Source organism: Bos indicus x Bos taurus, chromosome 3 (genome assembly GCF_003369695.1).
Source record: "Bos indicus x Bos taurus breed Angus x Brahman F1 hybrid chromosome 3, Bos_hybrid_MaternalHap_v2.0, whole genome shotgun sequence".
NCBI lineage: Eukaryota > Metazoa > Chordata > Mammalia > Artiodactyla > Bovidae > Bos > Bos indicus x Bos taurus.
Window position 1 is genome coordinate 76,902,868 of NC_040078.1, and position 27,128 is coordinate 76,929,995.

At 36.2% G+C, this 27,128-nt stretch overlaps 1 protein-coding gene across 3 annotated transcripts; it reads left to right on the forward strand.

Moving 5' to 3' along the window:
* Positions 1-3,797: 3,797 nt before the first annotated feature.
* On the forward strand, positions 3,798-27,128 carry DEPDC1 (DEP domain containing 1). Of its 3 annotated transcripts, none has more exons than XM_027536932.1 (12): positions 3,798-3,978; positions 7,263-7,528; positions 9,956-10,112; positions 10,766-10,884; positions 11,312-11,442; positions 12,770-12,817; positions 15,766-15,906; positions 17,816-18,667; positions 19,110-19,282; positions 21,508-21,684; positions 23,269-23,454; positions 24,144-25,933. In XM_027536932.1, the coding sequence occupies exons 1-12, from the start codon at positions 3,931-3,933 to the stop codon at positions 24,282-24,284; spliced, it is 2,439 nt and encodes an 812-aa protein (XP_027392733.1). In that variant the 5' UTR covers positions 3,798-3,930; the 3' UTR covers positions 24,285-25,933. The 3 variants fall into 3 exon arrangements, with proteins under 3 accessions (XP_027392733.1, XP_027392734.1, XP_027392731.1); XM_027536930.1 differs by having other exon boundaries at positions 3,811-3,978; positions 21,508-21,693; positions 24,144-27,128; XM_027536933.1 differs by lacking the exon at positions 17,816-18,667 and having other exon boundaries at positions 3,803-3,978; positions 24,144-27,128.

Genomic DNA, 27,128 nt, shown 5'->3' on the forward strand with positions numbered 1-27,128 from the left:
CCTATTTCTTACACATATAAGTCCACAGGTAGGAAGTCTATGGGCATTCTAGCAGATCAGCTCCTTGAAATCTTCAGAGAACTCAGACTCCTCCATCCTTAAGAATGCACCTTGTACTATCCTGCCATGCCCAATCACACACAAACACTCCCCCAAAACTGTTTGGGGAATCTAAGGAATCTGCATTTTAACAGATATCCCAAGTAATCCAAATACAGGTGGTTTATAACCCACGTGAGCCATTCTGATGTCAAAGAATGAGGAAAAGATGATAAAGTGACCCTTAAAACTTTGGTAATGAGAGAAATAAAAAATTACTTCTAAGAATCAAACTATGAAATCAATAAAAAATTGCTAAGAGCAAAGATATGTAAAGTCACCTTAACAAAAGCCAAACCACCCATGTTTGACAAAACCTTGACTTTTAGATATTTTCTTATCTAAAGAAATGGTCAGAGGACAGTGGGTGATGCAGAGTGAGCCCACAAACAATATGAGTTTCAACTAAATAAGAGTCTCACAGGGCTTCTCAAGATGTGACACCTACATCTTATTATACACCTTTTCAGAACTCCTCCAACCATTTTATTACAAAAAATTTAGATCTACTTTTATTGTTTTCATTGTTGCTACTGCTGTTGTTTAGTTAAGTCGAGTCTGGCTCTTTTGCATCCCCATAGACTGTAGACCACCAGGCTCCTCTGTCCATGGGATTTCCCAGGCAACAATATTGGAGTGTGTTGCCATTTCCTTCTCCAGGGGATCTTCCTCACCCAGGGAGTAAAGAAGTCTCCTGCACTGGAAGGTGGATTCTTTACCACTGAGCCACCAGGGAAGCCCACTTTTATTGCTACCTTTTATAACGTTTCAGATGAAGCTTTATAATTTGAAATTAATTTTGTGCCATTAATGGTATCCCCTGTCAGGTAATATTACATAAAAACAGGTAATATTAGGCTGTGGCTACTTATACCGAAAGCTGTATATGAGACGATGTTCAACTAGGAAGCCAGACAAAATATGCAAAATAAATTCTGACTTCCACATTCTCATCTTCTTTCATTCTGAAGGGAAACAGGAAACAAAAGAAAAAAGAAAACCCTAGAACAACGTGTCATAAAGCCAGATTTAAGAAATGGTTAACACTATTTTGTAATATCTATCACTGTACTTCTTTTCCTTAACACAAATACAAAACTGAGTTGATTATTCCTATCCACTGAGAGCTTTTTGAAAATTCCAATCCATTGATCTGTTCGGAAAGACATGTATCTCCAACGAAATAATGTAATAGGTAACAAAATAATGCAATAGGTAAGTAAACTCTGTACATCATTATACTCAGTTCAGTTCATTTCAGTTGCTCAGTCCTGTCCGACTCTTGTGACCCCATGAATCTCAGCACGCCAGGGCTCCCTGTCCATCACCAACTCACGGAGTTTACTCAAATTCATGTCCAAGTCGGTGATGCCATCCAACCATCTCATCCTCTATCGTCCCCTTCTCTTCCTGCCCCCAATCCCTCCCAGAATCAGTCTTTTCCAATGAGTCAACTCTTCGCATGAGGTGGCCAAAGTACTGGAGTTTCAGCTTTAGCTTCAGTCCTTCTCAATGAACACCTAGGAATGATCTCCTTTAGAATGGACTGGTTGGATCTCCTTGCAGTCCAAGGGGCTCTAAGAGTCTTCTCCAACACCACAGTTCAAAAGCATCAATTCTTTGGTGCTCAGCTTTCTTCACAGTCCAACTCTCACATTCATACATGACCAATGGAAAAACCATAGCCTTGACTAGACAGACCTTCGTGGACAAAGTAATGTCTCTGCTTTTTAATATGCTGTCTAGGTTGGTCATAACTTTCCTTCCAAGGAGTAAGCGTCTTTTAATTTCATGGCTGCAATCACCATATGCAGTGATTTTGGAGCCCCCCAAAATAAAATCTGACACTGTTTCCACTGTTTCCCCATCTATTGCCCATGAATTGATGGGACCAGATGCCATGATCTTTGTTTTCTGAATGTTGAGCTTTAAGCCAACTTTTTCACTCTCTACTTTCACTTTTATCAAGAGGCTCTTTAGTTCCTCTTCACTTTCTGCCATAAGGGTGGAGTCATCTGCATATCTGAGGTTATTGATATTTCTCCTGGCAATCTTGATTCCAGCTTGTGCTTCCTCCAGCCCAGCATTTCTCATGATGTACTCTACATATAAGTTAAATAAGAAGGGTGACAATACACAGCCTTGACGTACTCCTTTTCCTATTTGGAACCAGTCTGTTGTTCCATGTCCAGTTCTAACTGTTGCTTCCTGACCTGCATATAGATTTCTCAAGAGGCAGGTCAGGTGGTCTGGTATTCCCATCTCTTGAAGAATTTTCCACAGTTTATTGTGATCCACACAGTCAAAGGCTTTGGCATAGTCAATAAAGCAGAAATAGATGTTTTTCTGGAACTCTCTTGCTTTTTCCATGATTCAGCAAATGTTGGCAATTTGATCTCTGGTTCCTCTGCCTTTTCTAAAACCACCTTGAATATCTGGAAGTTCACAGTTCATGTATTGATGAAGCCTGGCTTGGAGAATTTTGAGCATTACTTTACCAGCATGTGAGATGAGTGCAACTGTGCAGTAGTTTGAGCATTCTTTGTCATTGCCTTTCTTTGGGATTGGAATGAAAACTGACCTTTTCCAGTCCTGTGGCCGCTGCTCAGTTTTTCAAATTTGCTGGCATATTGAGTGCAGCACTTTCACAGCATCATCTTTCAGGATTTGAGATAGCTCAACTGGAATTCCGTCACCTCCACTAGCTTTGTTTGTAGTGATGCTTTCTAAGGCCCACTTAACTTCACATTCCAGGATGTCTGGCTCTAGGTTGAGTGATCACACCATCGTGTTCTCCCTATAAAATTTTCTCTTACCACTCGTTTTTACTATAGTCCATCCTTTCAAATTGTTGTTTAATTTCCAAATTAATTCTTCCACAGCTTCAATTCACTCAGGTAATTTCTCAGTGTCTGAACTAAGGGACTCCCACCACCAAAACAGTTTCAAACTGGCGATAGAACGTTTATTACAGTAAGAAGTCTGAGATCTGCCAGCAGGACCTGAGATTCTGAGCAAGTGCTGGGAACTTTAGTTTCTGTATATCCATGATTTAAATAAAGCCAGGATTCTCGTCTGATGAGATAGATTTTAAGGGAAGCAATTTGGCAAGTTTTGCATCACCTGTCACAAGTAGTATACTGATGGAAAACTACTAAGCTCCATTTTACTACCCAATTAACCGGGGGAAGGGGGGTTAACTTACATTTCAGCACTGGGGAGGATGGAATTGTGGTCCCTTATACCCAGGAAGCTTCCTAAAACCAAAACCAAGCAGTCAGTCGCGCGAAAGCTACGCCCCATGTTTGTTTTTCTTGCTAACCAAATGCTTGAGACCCTGCGGGACCAGGCAGAAAAGGCTTGTGTTTGTTCGTTTTTTTCTTTTCAAATTTCAAATTCCTTTAAGCCAAATGCTGGGCTCCAAACATCCTGTAGGGGAATAAACCGCCTCACCAGTTCTGAGTGTGGAAGCATGACTCCGCCTCGCCAACGACCGCAAGACAGACAAGCAACTTCAGAGAAGCCAGGTGAGGTAAGGAGACCGTCTCACCCCCCTGGGAGGGAGAAGATCAGCTTTCCTCAGACAGGCCCGCCTGCGCTGCAGCCCGGAGCGAGTCCACAGCCCACGCCCCCTGCGGCTGGGCCAGGGCGGTGCGTCACGTGGCCAGGCAGCTCAGCCAATCAGCGCAGCCCTCGGCGGTATTCAAATCAACGGCGGGGTCGACGGTTGTGGGGATCTGTGTCACCGCCCGGGAATCGGGGTCTGAGGGTCGCCTTCCGCTTCCATGCCGGGCACTGGGCGCTGAGGGACCCGTGGGCCTGGTGGGCGGAATGGAGAATCGGGATGTGCCTCCAGGCCCTTATCGGGCCACTAAGCTGGTAAGACAGCGCGAACGACGAGACTGGCCAGCGGGGTGATGGCCGGTTTTACGTGAGAAGGTTCATAGTTTTTCCTAGGGCGGAGGGATGGGCGCCAGAGCCCAGGAGATCGCTGAAGAGGAGGATGAGGAGAGTTCTCGAGTATCGCGGATCTTTGCAGGACACGATTGTCCCCCTCCTTTGAGAGTCTGCCCTCCTCCTTTCTTTGCTCCAGGTTCCTGGGGTAGGCGCATCGACCCAACTTCTTAAGTGACTCTGTTCTTGGTGTTTTCGGCGTCCCCTGGAATGACTTAGATTAGTCTGAGTTTAGACGCTCCTCACGCCATATTTCCTACCCCCAACAGGATTTTAGGGGAAGGCAATGGCAACCCACGACAGTACTTTTGCCTGGAAAATCCCATGGACGGAGGAGCCTGGTAGGTTGCAGTCCATGGGGTCGCTAAGAGTCGGGCATGACTGAGCGACTTCACTTTCACTTTTCACTTTCATGCATTGGAGAAGGAAATGGCAACCCGCTCCAGTATTCTTGCCTGGAGAATCCCAGGGACAGAGGAGCCTAGCGGGCTGCCGTCTATGGGGTCGCACAGAGTCGGACACGACTGAAGCGACTTAGCAGCAGCAGAACGTGTTCCAGTGTTTTGTAGGATCAGATTGTAACAGCTTAATTTTGCCAGTCTTGTGGAATTAAATACAGGATGTATCGACTGAATACAACTCAATAACAGCTATTTCTAACAGCTAAAACTCAGAATATTTTAAGTACCCATCAGGAGCCACTGTTTGTAGTCACAGGATTTGTACTTGCACACAGCGTCTTGTGTATTTGGATCATCAATCCACGAGGATACTGTGCCACTGGTTATGTGACATTAGGAGGATCACTTGTGAAAGCATCAGTTTCCCCACTGGTGAAGTAGAGCTGAGAGTTGTCCAGAGTAGATGTTACTGTAGGTGAAAGTGTGTTGTTATCTGTAGAATGCTGCTGCTGCTGCTGCTGCTAAGTCACTTTAGTCGTATCCGACTCAGTGCGACCCCATAGACAGCAGCCCACCAGGCTCCCCCGTAGAAACTGCAGCTCAGTGTAAGTTTCTTGAATAATATATGAAATCTGGAGGTGTGTAAAGAAAAGAATACAGTTATTGTGTTTTCTTTCAGCTCTTAAATTTTGTGCTATGATGTTGGGACCACATAGGTTAGAGAAGTGGTAGGATAGCAAGTACTAACATAGTTGGACTTACAGATCAGATTTCTTCACCTCTAATGTAGGATTTTTTTCAATTAAAAAGCTATACGTTCTGTTTTATCTATGTACCACATCTTATTTATTCTTTCATCTGTCATGGAACATTTGGGTTGTTTCCATGTCCTGGCTATTGAATATAGTGTGGCAATGAATATTGGAGTACATGTGTCATTTTGAATTATGGTTTTCTCAGGGCATCTGCCCAATGGTGAGATTGCTGGGTCATACGGTAGTTTTATTTTTAGTTTTTGAAGGAATCTCCATACTGTTCTCCACTTGGCTGTATCAGTTTATATTTCCACCAACAGTACAAGAGGTTTCCTTTTCTCCACACCTTCACCTGCATTTATTGTTTGTAGATTTTTTTGATGATGGCCATTCTGATGGTTTGAGGTGATACCTTATTGTAGTTTTGATTTGCATTTCTCTAATAATTAGTAAAGTTGAGCATATTTTCATGTGTTCATGGGCCATCTCTATGTATTCTTCTCCAGGGGATCTTCCCGCCCCAGGGTTTGAACCTGGGTCTCCTACATTGCAGGCAGATTGTTTACCACCTGAGCCACAAGGGAAGCCCATTTTCACTGAGCATATTTTCATGTGTTTATTGGCCATCTGTATGTCTTCTTTGAAGAAATGTCTTTTTAGGCTTTCCACCCATGTTTTGACTTGGGTTGTTTGTTTTTTGATATTGAGCTCTATGAGCTGTCTGTGAGAAAAACAAATATTATTATATTAACCCATATGTGTAGAATCTAGAAAAAATGATACAGAGGAAGCCTATTTCTGGCGCAGGAATAGAGACACAGACATTGAGAATGGAGGTGTGGACAAAGGGAGGGTAGGAAGAATTGGGAAATTAGGATTAACATATATATATATGTATATTATACACATGGGCGTGCTCAGTCATGTCTAACCCTTTAGGCTTTGTCAAGGCAAGAATACTGGAGTACATTGCCATTTCCTCCTCCAGGGGATCTTCCCGACCCAGGGATTGAACTTGCATCTCCTGCATTGGCAGGCGGATTCTTTTACCACTGAGCCACCTGGGAAACCCAACTACCATGTGTAAAATAGATAGCTAATGGGAACCTGCTGTATAACACAGGGAGCTCAGCTTGGTGCTGTGTTGATCTAGATGGGTGTTATAGGGGACAGGTGGGAGGAAAGTCCAGGAGGGAAGACATATATGCATACACATAGCTGATTCACTTCACTGTACAGAGAAACTGACACAAGGTTGTAAAGCAGTTGTATTCCAAAAAAAAATGTTTATCACCACCACCTTCTATACCACCACTCTTAGACCTGCCACAAACCCAAAAGGTTGGGTAATTTGAAAAAGATTTCTGAGAGTGTGATTATCTTTTTAAAATATAAATATATCACAGTGTCAAACAAATAATAGACTTAAATTTTAATTTACTCCATCTGTTATGTTCATTATTGGAATCTTCACTAGTAAATATATAAACTTTTTTTAATACTAGAGGTATTTTACCAGTAAAACTACTGCCTGCCATAAGTTTTGTTTGGCCTGCTTAGTTATGAGTGCAGGTTCTAGAGTTTTCAGCTGTGTGACCTTGGTCAAGTTATTAAATATCTCCGTACTTCATAATCCATATCTGAAAATGGGATAATAATAGTACCCATTCATTGAATTGTGAGAATTAAAGTGAAGTAATGAATGCAATGCATAATGTCTGACACAAATGCTACTATCATATCATTAATATTAGTTGAAGTTGTAGAAACAGGAATAAATGCTTTCTCTGTTGAGGACTAAAAGCAGGTCCATTACAGTTCTCCATTATTCTTAGGTTTCCTAAGTAAGCCAATCAGCCAATGAAGTACTTTTAGTCAAAAACCATCACATAAAAATATTCTTGTAACACTGTAACTAATAATAAGAAATTAGTATGAGATGTAAAAAGATTTTAGCACAAATAAGACAAGTGATTTCTTCATGAATTTCAATGATTTGATAATATGTGAAAGGAATGAGTGGATTTTTAATTTTTTTTTTTTCATTTTGCAGTGGAATGAAATTACCACATCTTTTCGAGTGGGAATGCCCCTAAGAAAACATAGGCAACACTTCAAAAAATATGGCAACTGTTTTACAGCAGGAGAAGCAGTGGACTGGCTTTATGACCTATTAAGAACTAATAGCAATTTTGGTCCTGAAGTTACAAGGCAACAGACTATCCAGCTATTGAGAAAATTTCTTAAGAATCATGTAATTGAAGATATCAAAGGCAAATGGGGGACAGAAAATCTTGATGACAACAGTCAGCTATTCAGGTATTAAACAAAGAAATAACTGCAAAACTGAATTACTTAACCATAAAGTTTCACTCTGCTTCTATTATATGGTTACTAAAACAGCAGCCTCTTTAGAAGAAGTAATATTTTCTTTAGAAAACTATTGCTCTTAGTTCAATTGAAACCACTTAGAAGTTAAAGTCCTTTAAAACTAATTCCTGCACAATTCAAACCTTATAATGATAAATAGTATATATAATAAAACAAAGTTGTGAGGAAAGGAGGAGATACTGTAACTTTAACATCTTCTGAAAGCTCTGTAACATGTGAAGGACAGAACATTATCAACATTTAGTTTCATAGATTTAAGAATTATAAATTCTCACAGGTTCTTCCCTTCAATAGACATATAATCTATACAATCTAAGAATACATATGATGAGATAAATAATAGCAAGCTTATATAATAACTAAAAAAAGAAATATAACACAATTTGAAAAAAAAATAAGCATTTATCATGTACTAGCAGCCTTACTTTATGAGTTATATGTTTTCCTTATTTAATCCCTAGAATAGCTAAACAGGGTAGATATTAACTCATTTTTACAGGTGAAAAGGTGGAGACCATGCATCAGCAAATCTTATTCCTTCAGTCTGAAATATGCTCATGTACACATTCATCAGACTAGTGAATACATTTCTTCTCATGTCATCTATATTGTAGCCCACCTTGAGGTCAGGAGACCTTTCTGACTCCTGCATAATTGGGTCTGCATAATTGAGTTTTCTCTCAGGCACCCAGAGTTCTTGATTATATATCCCTTAAATTAGATCTTTGGATTCTAATACACGTGGTTTTTTACTCTACAAAATTAGTACTTTTCAAATGAAATGTAGAAATAGATTTTTGCCTTTGTGTCAAAGATGGTTTATGTCACACAAGTAAACTACAGTAACAAATATATAAATACTTTGTATAAAACTCTGTAAATCCTTCCTCTCTGTGCTACTCATCAGTCACCATTTGAGTTTCTCTGCTGCGCTCATCCTTTAGCTTTTACTGTCCTCAAGGTCCTAGGCTTGTCTATACTTCACCTCTCTCCCTGGACAGTCTCCTACTATGTCTCTGCTTTCACGCCATGTCTTAATGACTTTCAAGTCTCCAACCCAAATATCGCTCCTGAGCTTTAGGACTCACTTTTTGCCTGTTAGACAGGCACTTCACATATCATATAGCATATGAAAAATCACTACCATCTCCTAAGCTAACTTTTGACCTCTTATATCAATTTTTGTTTTTTGCTATTGCTGAGTCACTTCAGTTGTCCATATCTGAATGAATGGCAATCTTTCCTGTAGTTGCTTTCATTCTTTCCCTTCTCTTTAAATATGAGGTAATTATCAAACCATGTATATCATGCTGCCTCAGTACGCTCTGATCTGTCTGCTTGTCTTCATGATATTTTTTTCATTAGACTGTTGTTCTCTCTTACCTGAAATTCTGTAAAACTCTTAATCTCTCTACCTCTAGGCCTTTTACAGTGATAATAAAACTATGAATTGGTTTAAGAAGTCTTGTTAAAATGTTAACAGTTGCATTTGTTGATGGTCACCTATGTGGATGTTATTTTATAAAAACACCCTGTATTTGTTTGTATCTTTGAAATATTTTATATTAAATTAAAGGGAGGAAAAGCATTATAATCAAAAGGAACAACAGAGTTCTGAAAATTGAAGTCACAAAGGACAGAAAATATATACAAATTAGATAACTAATAAGAGAAATTTAGAAAATGTAACTTTCTAGAACTGTTTTGTATGTAAGTCATACCTCTCCTAAAGAATTAGTCCTAATAATAACCCTGAATTATACAGGAATAAAGTTAAAATATACAGTTTACTCATGATATCAGGAAACTATTAAAAAAATTTAAAGGCTTAATGAGAAAATTAATTTATGTAGAATATTCATTCCTTGATAAATTAAACCCAGTGTTTTTGAGTTATTTTTAAGATTTTTGTTGTTGGTCAGTTGCTAAGTCACGTCCAACTCTTTGAGACCCGTGAACTGCAGCACGCCAGGCTTCCCTGTCCTTCACCGTCTCCCAGATTTTGCTCAAGCTCATGTCCATTGAGTTAGTGATGCTATCCAACTGTCTCATCCTCTGTCCCACTCCCCACCAGCACCCACTCCCAATCTTTCCCAGCATCAGGGTCTTTTCCAGTGAATCAGCTCTTCGCATCAGGTGGCCAAAGTATTGGAGCTTCAGCTTCAGCATCAGTCCTTCCAGTGAATATTCAGGGTTGATTTTCTTTAGGATTGACTTTTTTGATCTCCTTGCAATCCAAGGCACTCTAAAGAGTCTTCTCCCAGAACCACAATTCAAAAGATAAATAGGCACTAAGATAAATAGGCACTAAAAGTTCATTATCTCACATTATTTAATTGCATATTCTTAAACCAGATTTCCTACAAGTTCTCCACTTAAAACTCTTCCACGAAGGCATCCAGAATTGAGAAAAAACAACATAGAGAATTTTTCCAAAGATAAAGATAGTATTTTTAAATTGCGAAACTTATCTCGAAGAACCCCTAAAAAACATGGACTACATTTCTCTCAGGTAAAAACATCTTTTTTACTAATCACTTGTTTAAATATAATTACTGTGTGCTTAATAATATCAATAGAATAATTAAAAGTAAATGATTCTTTAAGATTTGAAGCCAATGCTTGGAATCACTTAGCTATATTATATTCTAAGTGTATACATGTAAATTTGTTTGGAACTCAAATAATAATAAAAATTATAGTGAGACATACTTGAAATACTATTTGTATAATTTAAGCACGTATTTTAAATTAATTTGACAGTAGTGGGGGCAGATACAAAACCAAAAGCTCTATTACGGCACATGCCAAGTGCTAAATTGCTTCACTCATATCCAACTCTTTGCAACCTCATGGACTATAGTCCACCAGGCTCCTCTGTCTGTGAGATTCTCCAGGGAAGAATACTGGAGTGGGTTGCCATTTCCTTCTCCAGGAGATCTCCCCAATCCAGGGGTCTCTTAAGTCTCCTGCATTGGCAGGCAGTTTCTTTACAACTAGTGCCACCTGGGAAGCCCCAAATATTGTATTATTTCTTCAAGTGACACCTTTACAGCTCCACAGTAGACTGATACTAATAGAATTACTAAATATTAGAAGTAGTATCAGTTCATTATTTCTAAAATTTGAGCATATCATATTAAACCAAAGTAATTCTTTTTTCAGGAAAATTCAGAGAAAATGAACTGTGAAGTAATCGAGGAAGATCAAGAAAATTTAGCTGAAAACAGAGAAATAAGCCAGAAAGATGTTGAAGAAGTTTGGAGATATGTTATTCTGATCTAGTAAGCTAAAACTAAGCTATGACCAAGTTCCTGGGGGTGTTAAGGATATTATTTTGTTATTTTCATCAAGATGCTCAGTTGAAGAAGAGCAGATTAATTCTCAACACTTAGGATTTCACCTGTACATGTGTTTCTTAATAAATACTTTTGTATTTATTGTTCTGGTATAGGAGAAGTAGAATGGTTTGACTATGATTTGCTTTTTCTTTGACTCAAAGTTGTAGCTATAGTTTGGGGTCTATGTTGGTATCCTTCAAAGGTTATAAAGATAAATATACTTTAAAGTAGATACTAAATATAAGCCTTAGAGGTTCGATTTAAGAAAAATATTCTGAAAGCTTTGTCTGTTTTCTATTCATACTCTCGTATTTCTATTCCACCTATTTTATGGAGAAAAAAAAAAGCTTGTATTCTTTCTTCTATTTAGCCTGCAAACCGTTCTAGGTGTATCCTCCCTAGAAGAAGTCATAAATCCCAAACAAGTAATTCCTCAGTATATAATGTACAACATGACCAATACAAGTAAACACGGAGTAGTTATACTGCAAGACAAATCAGGTTGGTATCAATAAAAGAAGTTGGAATCATTTTAAACTTGCTGAAAAAGGCTGCAGCTATAGTGAGGATAAAGAAAGACCAAAATACATAAAGTAGAATGCTTCAACTGAGAGAACATCAGGGAGACTACTGTTTAATCAGAGGTGCTTTGGTAATCATTTCGAAATAATTTTTAAATGAATATTATTCACACTATTGCTTTAGCTCTTAAGGTGGATTCTTGCATGAATTTTTTTAATGGCAGAGTAAGCATCCAAAGAGTATGCAAATATAGTTGAAACTATTGTTTAACCACGTTTTATTGAGGACCTACAATGTGCTGGGCATTGTGCTAAAGATTAGTGATGATTAAGAGAAAAATGGTCCATTCCTTTCTGGAGCTTACATGACAAGTTACATACAGATTTAAAGGGGTCAAGACACATGCAAAACCAAAGTAACACAAAATAAAATAAGTCCAAACTTAAGAACCATATTTAAAAGAATACTGGCTTTATATTGTATGTATTTTATATAATGTATTGGTTTCAAATATAAAGAAAATCAGGGAAATCAAGCCAGTTGCATTAGAAAATTTACATTATAGGAAGTGTATTAATAAATTTACTCAAAATGTTGGCTCTTTTCTTTTTTCCTAATAATCAGTTTCTGGCTGTAGAATTAACTGACATGCATTACTTTGAGATTCTTTCTGTGGGCAAGAACTTTTGAGATTTTAATCATAAGAACAAAAAGTAAATGCTGAAAACTAGGAGCTATATTGTATATGCATCCAGCTTTGGATCAGTCCCATCTTTCATTACCTGAAATAACTTGAGTGTATGCTCTCATCTAAGCTTTCTATTTATGATTATTAACTTTTCAAGTGAAATGTATGTGTGGTTTTTGTGTTTGTGTCAAAAAACTGTAACACTTATGCATCATATTTCACTTAGTAGCAGTTGAAAGATTTTAAGCAAGCCTTGCTTTGAAATCACCTTAATAGTAAAATGTATTTTAATCAATTATATTTTATTAATAGATTTATATATTAATATATATTATATTTTATATAATTTTTATATTTTATAAAATATAATTAATAAAATATAGCTTTTTCTGTCATAGGTTTCACTCAAATCAGTAATATTCAAGAAGCATAGCTAACTTTTAAACTTGTATTTTAAAATACTATATGGCCCTATATATTATTAAATATGTAATCAATTTTAATTCTGGTAGTACATATACATGTATATAAATATATGTATAATTATGTAGCAAGTGTGAAGTTTTAAATGTACTATTACAATAATTATATAATTAAATGATATTAATTTTTGTGTAGATGATCTTCCTCACTGGGTACTATCTGCCATGAAGTGCCTAGCAAATTGTAAGTAAACAAACGGTATATGTGTGATATGTGTATGTATTATATTGATAGTATTTAATAAGAGCCAAGGGATTATTTTAATTCATGAAAGTCATGATAAAATTGAACTATATCATTTCTGTTGATGTTTAAATGAAGATCTAGTAGAACTGATTACATTTCATTACATATGGATTGGGTTATAGAGCACTTTTTCTCTGCAGATAATGATTTTATAATCCAAGCTAATCATTTATGACTCAGTTTTCATAGATCATAAATTCACAGGCTAGAAGATCTCAAAAATGATTTTTAGATATAATCAACATCAATTGTCTCATGAGTCCAGGGGGTTCAAATAGCAACTTATAAGTAAGTTCAGTTCAGTCGCTCAGTCGTGTCCAACTCTTTGCGACCCCATGAATCGCAGCACGCCAGGCCTCCCTGTCCATCACCAACTCCCGGAGTTCACCCAGACTCACGTCCATCAAGTCAGTGATGCCATCCAGCTGTCTCATCCTCTGTCGTCCCCTTCTCCTCCTGCCCCCAATCCCTCCCAGCATCACAGTCTCTTCCAATGAGTCAACTCTTCGCATGAGGTGCCCAAAGTACTGGAGTTTCAGCTTTAGCATCATTCCTTCCAAAGAAATTCCAGGGCTGATCTCCTTCAGAATGGACTGGTTGGATCTCCTTGCAGTCCAGGGGACTCTCAAGAGTCTTCTCCAACACCACAGTTCAAAAGCATCAATTTTTCGGCGCTCAGCCTTCTTCACAATCCAACTGTCACATCCATACATGAGCACAGGAAAAACCATAGCCTTGACTAGATGAACCTTTGTTGGCAAAGTAATGTCTCTGCTTTTGAATATGCTATCTAGGTTGGTCACAACTTATAAGTAAAGCAGCTTGTAAATATAAAGCTTCAATTAGAAATGAAGTCTATAAAACCCACTTCATTCCCCTGGCCATTGTACAGAGCTTCAGCATTCAGATGTTTCATGATACGCTTCTTCTCCATAGGATATATTAATGAAACTTTTATGTTTATCAAAAAGAATGATCTTCACTAAATTAGATAATTTTTTAATGTTTTGTTCTTCAAGCTTTTCCCATACTGGTCAATGATGATTGATTTTTATAATTTAAGGCCCTGTTCAAGTACAAAACACTAACTGCTCTCAAAAGTCAGTTTTAAAAATGTGTACAGAGGTGTATGCACACATCATCAAAAGTAAAATTATATTTTAATAATTACATTACAGAAGTAATTTTCTAGGTCTTATAAAATTTGTATTTTATTAATGTTCAAAGTAAGTATATATTCCCTTATTGTCCACTGGGTGTCAATATGATAAAATAACAGAATAGCAATAAAGTAAATAATATTAGATACAGAAAAATTTTATTTATCAAATCAAGGTAAAGATCTTGAACAGAAACATAAGATTTTTGAAATTCTCTTTCTACCTTCCCCTGCCTACCTGCCTTTCTCTCTCATACCTTGCCTCATAGATAGTAACTCAAATATTCCAGGGATTTCTCTGATACCTCATCTTTAAGGTTTTGTTTCTTTTGCTTCCCAGTCCATGTTATGCATAAGTGATACCAAAGATGCAACTTACTGGATTCCAGTTTAACAACAATATGTCTAGCCAGAGGCAATATTAAGACTTTGGTTTAACATGTTTGTTATTTATTCCTGCACAGTAATCCTATGACGTACAAGAATCAGTGATCAAGATACTATTCCCAATTTTTTTCTAGAAAAGAAAACTTTGCCTTTTTTCTAATACATGAGGAGCTATATATTCAAACCTAGATTCTCTAACTGTAAATTTTATATGTTTAATTCCAGTAAAGAATTTTCTATCTTAAAAAACTTGTAATGATTATCAAAATTTTTATTCTACATATTAAGAATATATCTCATATCCTCCTTATAAAAACTGTTTTGTTCCACATAAAGCCATCGTTAGCCTTTAAACTATTAAGTGTGTATATGTGTGTGTTACCTTGAAAGATAGTAGAGTAACTCTCAAATCTTAGTGCATATCACAGTCACTAGAGATACTCACCAAAAATTCAGGTTCAACTGATTGAATATGTCAGGATTTTTTTTTTAAATCATATCTCAGAAGATTCTTCTAGTAAAGATGCCCAGATCAATATTTGGAAGCTACTAAATTAGTAAACAAATAGCAAAAATTTCTAGATCAATAATTCCTAGCTGCATTGGAATTCTGATAGATTCTGTACTGTATAGAAGAGATTATGCTTTTAATAGGCACACTAATGTTTCTGATTATGTAGTCCATGGACCGCACTTTAAATGCTGTTGAGTCTCAAGGTCCTATGACTTGCTCTTACAGACCTCTGAGTTCTAATTTTAGCTTTGCCATCAAAGTCTCTTGCCTCTTGAGCAAGTGGCTCTGAGCTTCAGTTTCTTCATCTATAACATGAGATCAGAATTTCCTGAGGAAAATACCAATAAGTAGGCATAATTATTTCAATAATGTTAAGCTAATTGAACAGCAATGTAATGACAGTATTTAAATTCATTCAGAGTATGCTTTATATCAGGCAAAATTTAATCATGAAAATATAAATTTGCAAAAGACAATTTGAAAAAGTTATTTGCAATATCTAAATATTCTGTGCTATATAAAATGAATTGTGATAAAATTCCATTAAAATAAACTTCCCCGATGCTTTTAAAATATATTTCAAATTTTTCAGTCATATAAATATTAAAACTAAACAAAATATTAATAAGTGCAGTGATTTCTAGTGAAAAGATAGTGAGAAGGCATGAGATATGCACAACCTTTTAAATTTTTGAATTATGACAGAATTTGTTGTTAAGCATAGATCCTTCATGAAATAAATACAGGCTTTAGGCTTTTTATAAGTATCTTTAAAAATTATATTTAAAAGAAATATGTTTCACTTTTTTTTTGCCTTCCACTTAGGGCCAAGAAGTAATGATATGAATAATCCAACTTATATTGGATTTGAGCGAGATGTATTCAGAACAATTGCAGATTATTTTCTAGATCTCCCTGAACCTCTACTTACCTTTGAATATTATGAATTATTTGTGAACATTTTGGGTATGTATAGATTTTTCCTTATTATTTAATTTATTTTACTGGTTTCCAAGTCCCCCATAATTTAAAAGATCTGTATGAAAAAAGATACATATGAAAGTGACAGGCTATAAATTATTTTAAAACTCAGAAATATTCTGGTTGCTGTTATGTTTTCCAGTCATTCAAATATACCATTCTAACACCAATTCTCTACACCAATAATGTCTTGCAATTCAGTTCATTTCTGAAACTACCCAGTTAACCCAGACCCCAAAAGTTGAGGGCAAAGTTTTTCAACTTGGATACTAACTACCCAGGACTAGCTTAGACCCCACAGATTAAGGTCTCAGTTCATCAAGACTGTCCTCACTACATACAGGAGCTGCAAATGGGGTCCTCAGGTTTAATAGCCCTTCTCCCTGGCTAATTACCAAACCCAGGGTTTCCCACAACCCCCCTGAGGTTTAATAATTCACTGTGATAGTTTTCAGAACTCTGGAAAGTGCTTTACCTAATGATCACCAGTTTATTATAAAGTATATAAGTCAGGAGTAGCCAAGTAGAAGAGAGTTATAGGGCAAGAAAGGGGGGTAAGGGCTGTGCAGAGCTTCTATGTTCTCTTCAGAAATGTCACTCTCCCAAGTTTGTCCATGTATTTACCAACTGGTAAGCTCCCATAGCTGTGTTGTTTCCATTTTAATTTGAGGTTTCACTACATAGACATGGTTGATTAAATCATTGGTCATTGTTGATTAAGTTTGATCTCCATCACCACCACCAACCACCCTACCACCCCCTCCAGGGAGGTATGCGTGTGTGCATGCTAAGTCACTTCAGTCGTGTCTGACTCTTGTGACACTGTGGGCTTTAGCCTGCCCAGCTCCTCTGTCCATTGGATTCTCCAGGCAAGAATACTGGAGTGAGTTGCCATGCCCTTCTCCAGGGAATGTTCCCGACCCAGGGATTGAACCCATTTCTCTTAAGTCTTCTACATTGGCAGGTGGGTTCTTTACCACTTAGTGCCACCTGGGAAACACCAGAGTCAAGTGAAGTGAAAGTTGCTCAGTCATGTCCAACTCTTTGTGACCCTATGAACTATACAGTCCATGGAATTCTCCAGGCCAGGATACTGGAATGGATAGCCATTCCCTTCTCCAGGAAATCTTCCCAACCCAGGGATCAAACTCAGGTCTCCTTAAGTTAGGACTAAAATTCCAACCTTCTAAGCAAGGCCAGCACTGGTGGTGGTTTAGTAGTTAAGTAATGTCCGACTCTTACAACCCCATAGACTGTAGCCTGCCAGACTTCTCTCTCCATGGGGTTCTCCAGATAAGAATACTGGAGTGGGTTGCCATTTCCTTCTCCAGGGGATCTTCCCAACCCAGGAATCGAACCCTGGTCTCCTGTATTGCAGGTAGATTCTTTACTCAACTTTACTCAGGCCAGCCCTAAGTCAGCTCATTAGCGTAAACTGAAGCGTGCTCAAATAGGCTCATTGTGAAGGATAAAAGGCTCCAATCACTCTGGAAATTCCTTGGGTTTTAGGAGCTATGTACCAGGTATCTGAGAGAAAAATCATATATATGTTTTCTTAAACTACAGTTGTCTTATAATTAAGAGCTTTCTAATACTTGTAGACTGAAAGTAGATATTTTTAACGTATTTGACTCAATCCATTTAATTAGATTGTTGAAATAAATTTTAAAATTATTTTCATCACAAGTTGGAAAACCTCTAGTCTTGCACTTTGTAACTGAATGTTGCATGTGTCCTATTTAAGTGGCTTCTGAATTAAGCAGCTGCTATTTGTACTATACTAACAATATGTACTATAGTGATGCTTTATTTTTTTAATATTGCTATTGTTTTTGTTTTATTTTTGTCCACTATCATACAGTTGCATCTTAATTTTTGTTTCATTTCCTGGTAGTTGTTTGTGGCTACGTCACAGTTTCAGATAGACCCAGAGGGATACATAAAATCCAAGATGATCCACAGTCTTCAAAAATTCTTCATTTAAACAATCTGAATTCCTTCAAATCAACTGAGTGTCTTCTTCTCAGTCTTCTTCATAAAGACAAAACAAAAGAAGAATCAGATACTACTGAGAGACTCCAGATAAGTGATCAAGGATTTCAAGAAAAATATGATAAGAAAATGCAGCTAGTTAATTTTAAAAACAGAAGAGCCAGTGCTAATGACATAATAGGAGGAAGTTGCTATAATTTAATAGGCTTAAGTAGAATGCATGTTCTATCCTCTAACATCAAACCAAGGTGCTATTCATTAGAAGGAATTGTAGATTTACCAGGGAGTTCAAGTAAAGAGGTCTCCAGTGTCTTCCATCAATCTGTTCTGAACATAGAAGGACAAAATAATATGCAGTCTTTAGGGTCTGAGACCAAACAGGAATCCCTGATGAATCTTCATTCAGAGGAAGGTATTCAAAAGCCATTCTCTGTTGGTTATAAGAGAACCTCTACTTTGACCATTCAAGACCAAGAGGAGTTATATAATGGAAAGTGCAAACCGAAACAGCTTTGTAGATCTCAGAGTTTACTTTTAAGAAGTAGTACAAGAAGGAATAGTTATATTAATATGCCAGTGGCTGAAATTATCATGAAACCAAATCTTGAACAAGGCAGCACCAGTGTGCAAACAGCTATGGAAGGTGAACTCGGAGAGTCTAGTACCACAATCAATAAAAGACTCTGCAAAAGCACAATAGAACTTTCAGAAAACTCTTTACCTCCAGCTTCTTCTATGTTGACTGGCACACAAAGTAAGGTTGATGCTTTCAATGCATGTAATATTAATTTTTAGTGTTTACTAACCCAGTTTTGCTTACCTGGCTTTTCTTCTCTGAAATTGCTTAATTTTTTTCTCCAAAAGAAAAAATTCTTGTTGTATAAGACTTGTCATGGCATAACTAAGATTTATTCTACTTACCTAAAGCACTCCTTTTCTTTGCCTTAAATTTCATTTATTCTGAGTCACTGTTTATAATTGGTGAAAGATTTTCAGTCCTTCATAATCCAATGGGTTATGAAGAAAATAATGAATATCTTACCATGTTTTTGAAGAATGTGTAAATTTCATGGAATAGTTAAACATAATATTAAAATATTATTTTGCCTTCCTTATATAACTGTATGATGGTAGTATTAAAACAACTAGTGTCATTGATGATTTTTTTTTTCTGGGGGGTGACTTTGCTTTCCTAGGTTTGCTGCAACCTCATTTAGAGAGGGTTGCCATCGATGCACTGCAGTTATGTTGTTTGTTACTTCCCCCACCAAATCGTAGAAAGCTTCAACTTTTAATGCGCATGATTTCTCGAATGAGTCAAAATGTTGATATGCCCCAACTTCATGATGCAATGGGTACAAGATCACTGGTAAGTTGATTCTTAAGGAAAGAATAAGTCTGAATCATAAACCACCACCACCACCACCACCACCATTCCCCCATCCCCAGCAGAAAAAAAAAGTTAGAAAACCAAACTAAGAATACTATTCAAGTGATGTCATGGTCTTGAAATCCTAGATTCTTGAGTTTAAAAGACTTGAAAGTCTAACCTTCCCTAATGTGCAGCAGAATGCACATTAATCCTTTGTGCCCAGTCTTTTATACTTTCACATCTTGATCTTTGTATTGTCTGAGGACTTTGCCTCTTCATTCATTCTATGTTAGAATGAGTCAGACTGTCAGACCATATTATATTGCCTCATGCCAATTCTGTTTGGTGGGGAAAGAAGAGGAGATAGATATAGGCACTACTGAAAGCTGAAGGGCACTGTAACCCTTGAAATAGGGAATTAATGGGAAATTCATGTGTAGTAAGTCAGAGTGTTTCAGATACTCTGGGAGTGGAAAAGTTGTATTTGATGTATTGTGTGAATTAGGATGGCTTGTCACTGTAAGCAGGAAGTTGGAAGAACTTCTGTGAAATAGTCTTGGGCTCCATATGAAGATGAGGGATGAGGCATTCATATGCAGATCCCCATTGGAAATGAACTCTTGAAAGTGTACCTCTAATATGTTCCTCTGTTTCTCTCTTTATCTCTGTGTCTCTCTCTCTGTCTATAAAGAACTGCCACTTCCTCAGAGCACAGCTTCAATTTACAGGATGTTCTTGTAGCAAGGAATCAGGAGCTAAGTTCCATTCTTCCACTCAGGACAGTTTTTTAATAATAACAGACCTAATATAAAGAGAAAGAATTACTCTCAGTGATTGTGGCACCACTAAAAAGCATAAGGAAGTTTGTAGGGGAAGATATTTAGAGAGATATGAGTAGAAAGAAGATAATTTTGATTTTACACTTTTCAGTTAGGTTATAGGACATCCAAGTGAAATTTATCCTAGCATGTTGGAAACATGAGCCTGGTGAAAAAAGATCAGGTCTGAAAGTACATGTTTTGCAAAGTGATAGTTGAAGGTATGGAAGTAAATGAGCTCTACAAAGCTGAGGAAAAAAAGAATAAAAATCTGAGGACTAAACCTTAGTAGAAGATAGGAAAATCCTGCCAGACATGTAGAAATAAAACCAAAAATAGTTCAATAAATATGCTCAGCATCTATTATGTGCACAATACCTAAAATACAATTCTGTATTCAAATTATTTTAGAATGAAGTGTGTGTTTATGTGTGCCTTATTAAATTAATCCCACAAAAATACAAATAGAATATATAACATATAAACACACGTGGTTACAAGATTGGCACCATATATCTTTTGAAACTGGAAAATAGTGTGTGCAAGGGTGCATGCATGTATGTGTCTTGTATTTGGTGGCTTATATGGATATAAATGAGAGTAAATTAGTTTTGAAACCCAAAATTTATCCCAGGATTTGAAGATCATCATGATGGAACTGAAAAATACATAAGTTGTCTTTAAAGACTGATGGAATAGCATTAAAAACTATTTTCCAATTTCAAAAGATATATGGTGCCAACCTTGTAACCACGTGTATTTATATGTTATATATTCTTCTATTTGTGTTTTTGTGGGATCAATTTACTAAGTCACTCTTCTCTAACAGTCTTTGTGCTGTACTGTGCTTAGACATGTCTGACTCTTTACAACCCTGGGGACTTTAATTTGCCAGACTCTTCTGTCCAGGGCGATTCTCCAAGCAAGAATACTGGAATGGGTTGCCATGCCTTCCTCCAAGGGATCTTTCCTAACCCAGGTGTCCCACATTGCGGGCAGATTCTTTACCATCTGAGCCACCAGGCAAGCCCAAGAATACTGGAGTCGGTAGCCTATCCCTTCCTGGCTTCTCCAGGGGAACTTCCCAACTCAGGGGCACCATATTTATATGGTATTAATGGAATCTGTGTATTTACTAATAAAAGCGTGACAAAGTTAAAGAAAAAGCTAAGTCTTCTGTAGTCATTTGGAATTTATATTAAGGAATTACTTAACAAGTACTAAAACAAAAGGAATTGGCATTTTATTCTTTCTAATGTTATGTTATTGTCCTCATTTTTAAAGCTGAAGTTGGCTTATCACTTTATCTCAATCTGTTAGCATAATGCTACCTAGAATTTACTGATAATCTAATTTATATAAAACCTTAAGCTTTTAAATTCATGTCTTTTATTATGTTTCTAGATGATACACACTTTTTCTCGGAGTGTGTTACGCTGTGCTGAAGAAGTAGATCTTGATGAGCTTCTTGCTGCAAGATTAGTATCTTTCTTGATGGACCATCAACAGGAAATTCTTCAAGTGCCTTCTTACCTACTGGCTGCAGTAGAGAAACATCTTGACTACTTAAGAAAGGGCCATGTATGTATTGTAAGTCTTAAAATTCTTTGCATTAGTCTATTGCAAATGTCAAATCATCTCAAACTAGCCTTATCAAAAAGGGAAACTATTTCAGCTCACGTAAATAACCTCCAAAAGTCAGGAATATAGACAGAATATGGAGATTCAAATAGCCAGAGGACTCTTTTCCATCCCTTCATCCCTTATTTCCATTTCAGTCTTATAGTTAAAAACTGGCTCCTTCACATGATGGAATATGTTTGATTAAAGTTAAAGTCATTCAGTCGTGTCTGACTCTTTGTGACCCCATGGACTATATAGTCCATGGAATTCTCCAGGCCAGAATACTGGAGCGGGTAGCCTTTCCCTTCTCCAGGGGATCTTCCCAAACCAGGGATCAAACCCAGGTCTCCCACATTGCAGGTGGATTCTTTACCAGCTGAGCCACAAGGGAAGCCCAAGAATACTGCAGTGGGTAGCCTATCCCTTCTCCAGTTTATCTTCCTGACCCAGGAATCAAACTGGGGTCTCCTGCATTGCAGGCAGATTCTTTACCAAGTGAGCTATGAGGGAAGCCCTATGGTCCATTGAAGCTCTTTGCATTCCATGGGGGAAAAGAGCCATTCCTTCACCTTTGATTTGAAAAGTTATTGGTATGGACTCATATTGGCCCAGTCTAGGTTAAATGCACATTTTTTAAGTGGTTGAGGGTGACTGAGTTGGAAAGAGGGCCATACTCTGAGTGACTCTACATAGATTAGAGAATAATATGTTATTCAAAAAAAAGTAAGGATAGTTGGGGGTAGAATGGGAAGGAGAAAAGGAATCTAAGCAGCCAAAAGCAACACATCAGTTCTATTCAGTCTTTGACTGCCCAGCATATATACTCATGTTTCTTCCTATGCATATCATTCTAATGTTGCCATAACTTACCATGATTATAACTGTCCTCTACAATTTTTTTCTCTTGTCTACAGATGTTAGAGGCCCTGCCCATATTCTTACACCTCAAAAATTGTAGAACACTTTTCACTATTTCAGAACATTAGTGTTTTAAGCGACTGAGCGACTTCACTTTGACTTTTCACTTTCATGCACTGGAGAAGGAAATGGCAACCCACTCCAGTGTTCTTGCCTGGAGAATCCCATGGACAGAGGAGCCTGGTGGGCTGCCATCTATGGGGTTGCACAGAGTCGGACACGACTGAAGCGACTTAGCAGCAGCAGCAGCAGCAGCAGTGTTTTAAGATGAATTAAAACATCATGTTGTTACTGTTTCACGGATAAAAGAATAAAATCCATGGCTAATGGTACTAATGATGATTTTACATTATTAATATCTTATGTACATCCCCATTTTATGGATGAGACAAATCAAGACAAGTTTAAATCACTTGCTGATGGTTATAAAGCTGTAGTAGATTGTAGGACTGGGAGTGAGACCCTACTGACTTATTGCTTCTCTGCTGCATAATACAGTTTTCTTAAAGTGTTGAATGTTTGGTGGCAAAATAATATGAACAAAATTCCATTGAAAGAATTATTTACCAAATAGGAACATGACCTGAATTAATAGATTTGACTGTATCATTTTGTTCTTTACAGATTAAAAATCCTGGAGATGGAGTGATTGCTCCTTTGCCAACATATTCATACTGTAAGCAGATCAGTGCTCAGGAGTTTGATGAACAGAAAGTTTCTACCTCTCAAGCTGCAATTGCAGAACTTTTAGAGAATATTATTAAAAATAAGAGTTTGCCTCTAAAGGAGAAAAGGAGAAAAATAAAACAGGTAAGAGATTGAATAATTTCCTAATCATAGATATTTCTAATATGTTATTGCTGTTTGTTACTTAAAAGCATTTAGAATCTAATTTCTTACTTTAATATTTTGAATTTTAAAGATTATATATATATAACTTATGTATTTCTACCTGCTTGGTTTTACTCTGTCCTGAAATTAATAATAACAATAATAACATATACTCTCCTTTATGTCAAGTATTTTGTATTTATAGCATGGATTGCTTTAGGAAAATAATTATAAACTTTAGATTATAATATGTAAGTTTTAGTGACTCATCATTGCCATTTAGAATTTTGGCTCTATATCAAAGCACTGTAGCCACATGATTCTAGCATGTCCAATTCCAGATCTGAGACACTTGAAGAAATATGAAATATACCAAGTAGATCCCAGTGACCTTCATGGTGTTACCAATGAGAAGAAAGAACATCTAGAATTTAGGAGAATTAATACCAGAAGAGAATCCTAGAGCATTAATGCTAACTGGGCTCCAAGAAATAGTACAAGATACCTTTCACATGTGAGAAAGTGGAGGGAGAAGCAAGGATAAAGTAAAAGGATACTTATCAAATACATGTTTGAGAAAAGCACTGAATTCTTATAAAATCTTGACTAGTGGCTTCAGCTTGGTTAATAATGTTAAATATCTTCTAATTCTTCACCCCATTTTTAAGTTTCAGAAGGAATATCCCTTAATATATCAGAAAAGATTTCCAACCTCTGAAAGTGAAGCAGCACTTTTCGGTGACAAACCTACAATCAAGCAACCAATGCTATTTTTAAGAAAACCAAAGTTTCGTAGTTTAAGATACTAATTGAATTGAAAATTATGTACTACTTCTAGAACTTTGGTAAGTGAAGCCATATGTAAGAATTCAGGTACTATAAAAGAAGTATTTATTAATAAGGTATTTTTTTTTTCAATAAAACATTATATAAGGAGGTGCCAAATAGTTTTTATCATTGTGAAGCTGCTAAGAAACTAGTAGACCTTAACTGAGAGCAAATAACAGTAGATGATACCAGATATTTTAACCAGAAATGATCTTTTGTTTTTTATACAGCTATCTGGAAAAGTTATCATGATGTGTGCTAAAACTGTAGTTACTTGAATTTTGAAAACTGACATTTGCTCATCAAGATTAAGCTGTAATTCTGTTTAAAAAAAAAACTTATCTGCACATGCTTGTTGATGTTACTTAAAGAACTAGATGTTTTAGTTGTTTATAATTACTTTTGTTTCTAAGTGTAAGAATGTGAAGACTATTTGGAAACTTGGTGAATTAATTTTCATCTACTAAATATTGCACTCTTATATATTCTTTTTCTACTTTTGATCTATTTATGTATCTATGTGTTTTAAAAATATGTGTATATAAGACTTTGGTTTGCCTTTAATGTTTACCCCAACTGCTTCAGTCATTCATTTTTTTCCAGTAAACATCTTTTGCATTCTAATTGTCATGAATCTACAAGAAGGTAGAAATATGAAAGAAGTAGAAGGCAGTCATATGTTCATTTAAAAGATATTTATTTAGCAACTGCTATATGCCTTTCATTCTTCAAGATGTGAGGAGAAAATGATGAATAAAACAGAAAACCTCTTCCCCTAAAATATTTTCTAATCAAGGAAAATATACCTATTATATACTTAAAATAACAGTACACTCCCTGAAATCAAGTCATGAGGATTCATTCCTACTGAAGACTAGCCTTTTTAATGATGAAACAGTTCTCTAAGCTAGTGTTTTTTAAATTGGTGCATATTAGAAGCATCAGGAGAGTTTTAAAATAAAAAATGCTCAGGCCCTACCTTATATTGATTAAATCAAAATTTTAACGAATAGCATATAGGCCTCAGCATTTTTTAAACTCTCCAGGTGAATCCAATATTCAGCCAACTTTGAGAATCAGTGCCCTAAATACTTTGTATAAATAAAATGTCAAACTGGTATCATATTGGCTTTATTATTTCACGGAAGAAAATCCCAAGTGTAAGTTCCTGTCATCTTAATAGAAGGTTCTCCAAATTTCTACTTGACTAACAGTACAAACTTGAAGCAATTTTTCTTCCAAATTTTTCTGAAGATTATTTAATATCTATTTGGTAAGTGTAAAGATATACATACTGACTGGGATGTAATAGACACTTATTGTTCAATGACTGTTTTGATTTCTCAGTGTAATGTCATACAGTAAAATGACAATGTTCCATTTGAGATTAATATTTTTATTAAAAATAGGAACAGAAAATAATATATCTTTTTCCCAGAAACCTTAGCTAAAAATATTGAACCAAATTAGAATTCTTCCCAAGGTGTTTGTAGACTCAAAAATTTGTTTAAAGATGTGTACTAGTATGAATTATGTTGTGTATTGCGATAAAAACTATTGTGGGTTTTGTAACAATTTAATTTTGTATTTATTGATATTAAGTATATAAATACTATAAAGACATAGTAAACTTTCATCTCCATTAGTGTGCATTCAATTGAGGTTAAAGAGTACATGATGTAACACTTTAATAATGTGAACTCTGAAGTCAGATTTGGATCCTACTGTGCTATTTACTAGGTAACTTCAGACAAGTTATTTAAATTCTCTAAATCCCAGTTTTCTCTTATCTGTATGATAAAGATTATAATAGTACATGTCTGTTAGGATGTTGTGAGCATTAAATATAATAATGCATGAGAGAAATGTTTAGCACAGTATCTAGCATAGAATAGGCACTCTATAAATATTAGAAATTAATACTAGAAACACCTAGAATTATAGCACTAGAAGAGATTGTAGGAAAAAATATAGTCCTCTCAGTTGCTTTGAGCAGAAGGGAAGGAACCAAAACAAAATTGTGAGCAATTTCTTGTTAAACTTATTTGTAGTGTGTGTCTTATTAAACTATTTTTAGTTATGAAAGAAAGCTTCTGATTGTACATACTGGTTGAAAATATTTGGTCGAGTATAAAGAAAAAATTAATGAGAAAAGAAAACATTAATGTCTTCAGAAGCAATCATTGAATATGTGAAAGCATACAGGATACATTACACAAGTAGAATGCTTAGCCTTTGACTGGAATGTGGACAGATAACATTGTATCAGGGGGAAAAAAAGAGTCTTTAATTTCAAATATTGATGGGTTGCTTTGATGTTAAATGCTTACAGAAAGTTTCTTCTAATGCTTTTACTTTCTTGGGAAAAAAAGAATCAAAATCAGCCCTTGAAAGTAAAGCATTTTGGGGAAGATGTTGCAAATTTCAGGGAAGAGGATATGAAATGGTCTAGCAAATCTGTTGGAACATGTAGGAAATTTTATTTCTGGTGCCAAAAGTTATCACCACCAAGCATTCCCACTAGCTTCTGCTAATTGCTGTCATTTACTGATCCACTCTTCTCATATACTATCTAGTTAATCTATATTCAGTAGTGGAAAGTACAAAGAATTTCCTACTGACTAGCTTTCTGTCCTTGTAAAGTGTAAACTCTGAGTTTCCTCATCCATAAAATATGAATAATAACATCTACTTAACCAAGTTGTAAGGATAATTAAAAGAGGCAATGTAATGTATTTAAATCTTGAACTTAGCAAGCCTAAGCTCAATTTCTAGATCCTTTCCTCTTATATTGAATTTAATAAAATTTCTGCTGATTAAAACTC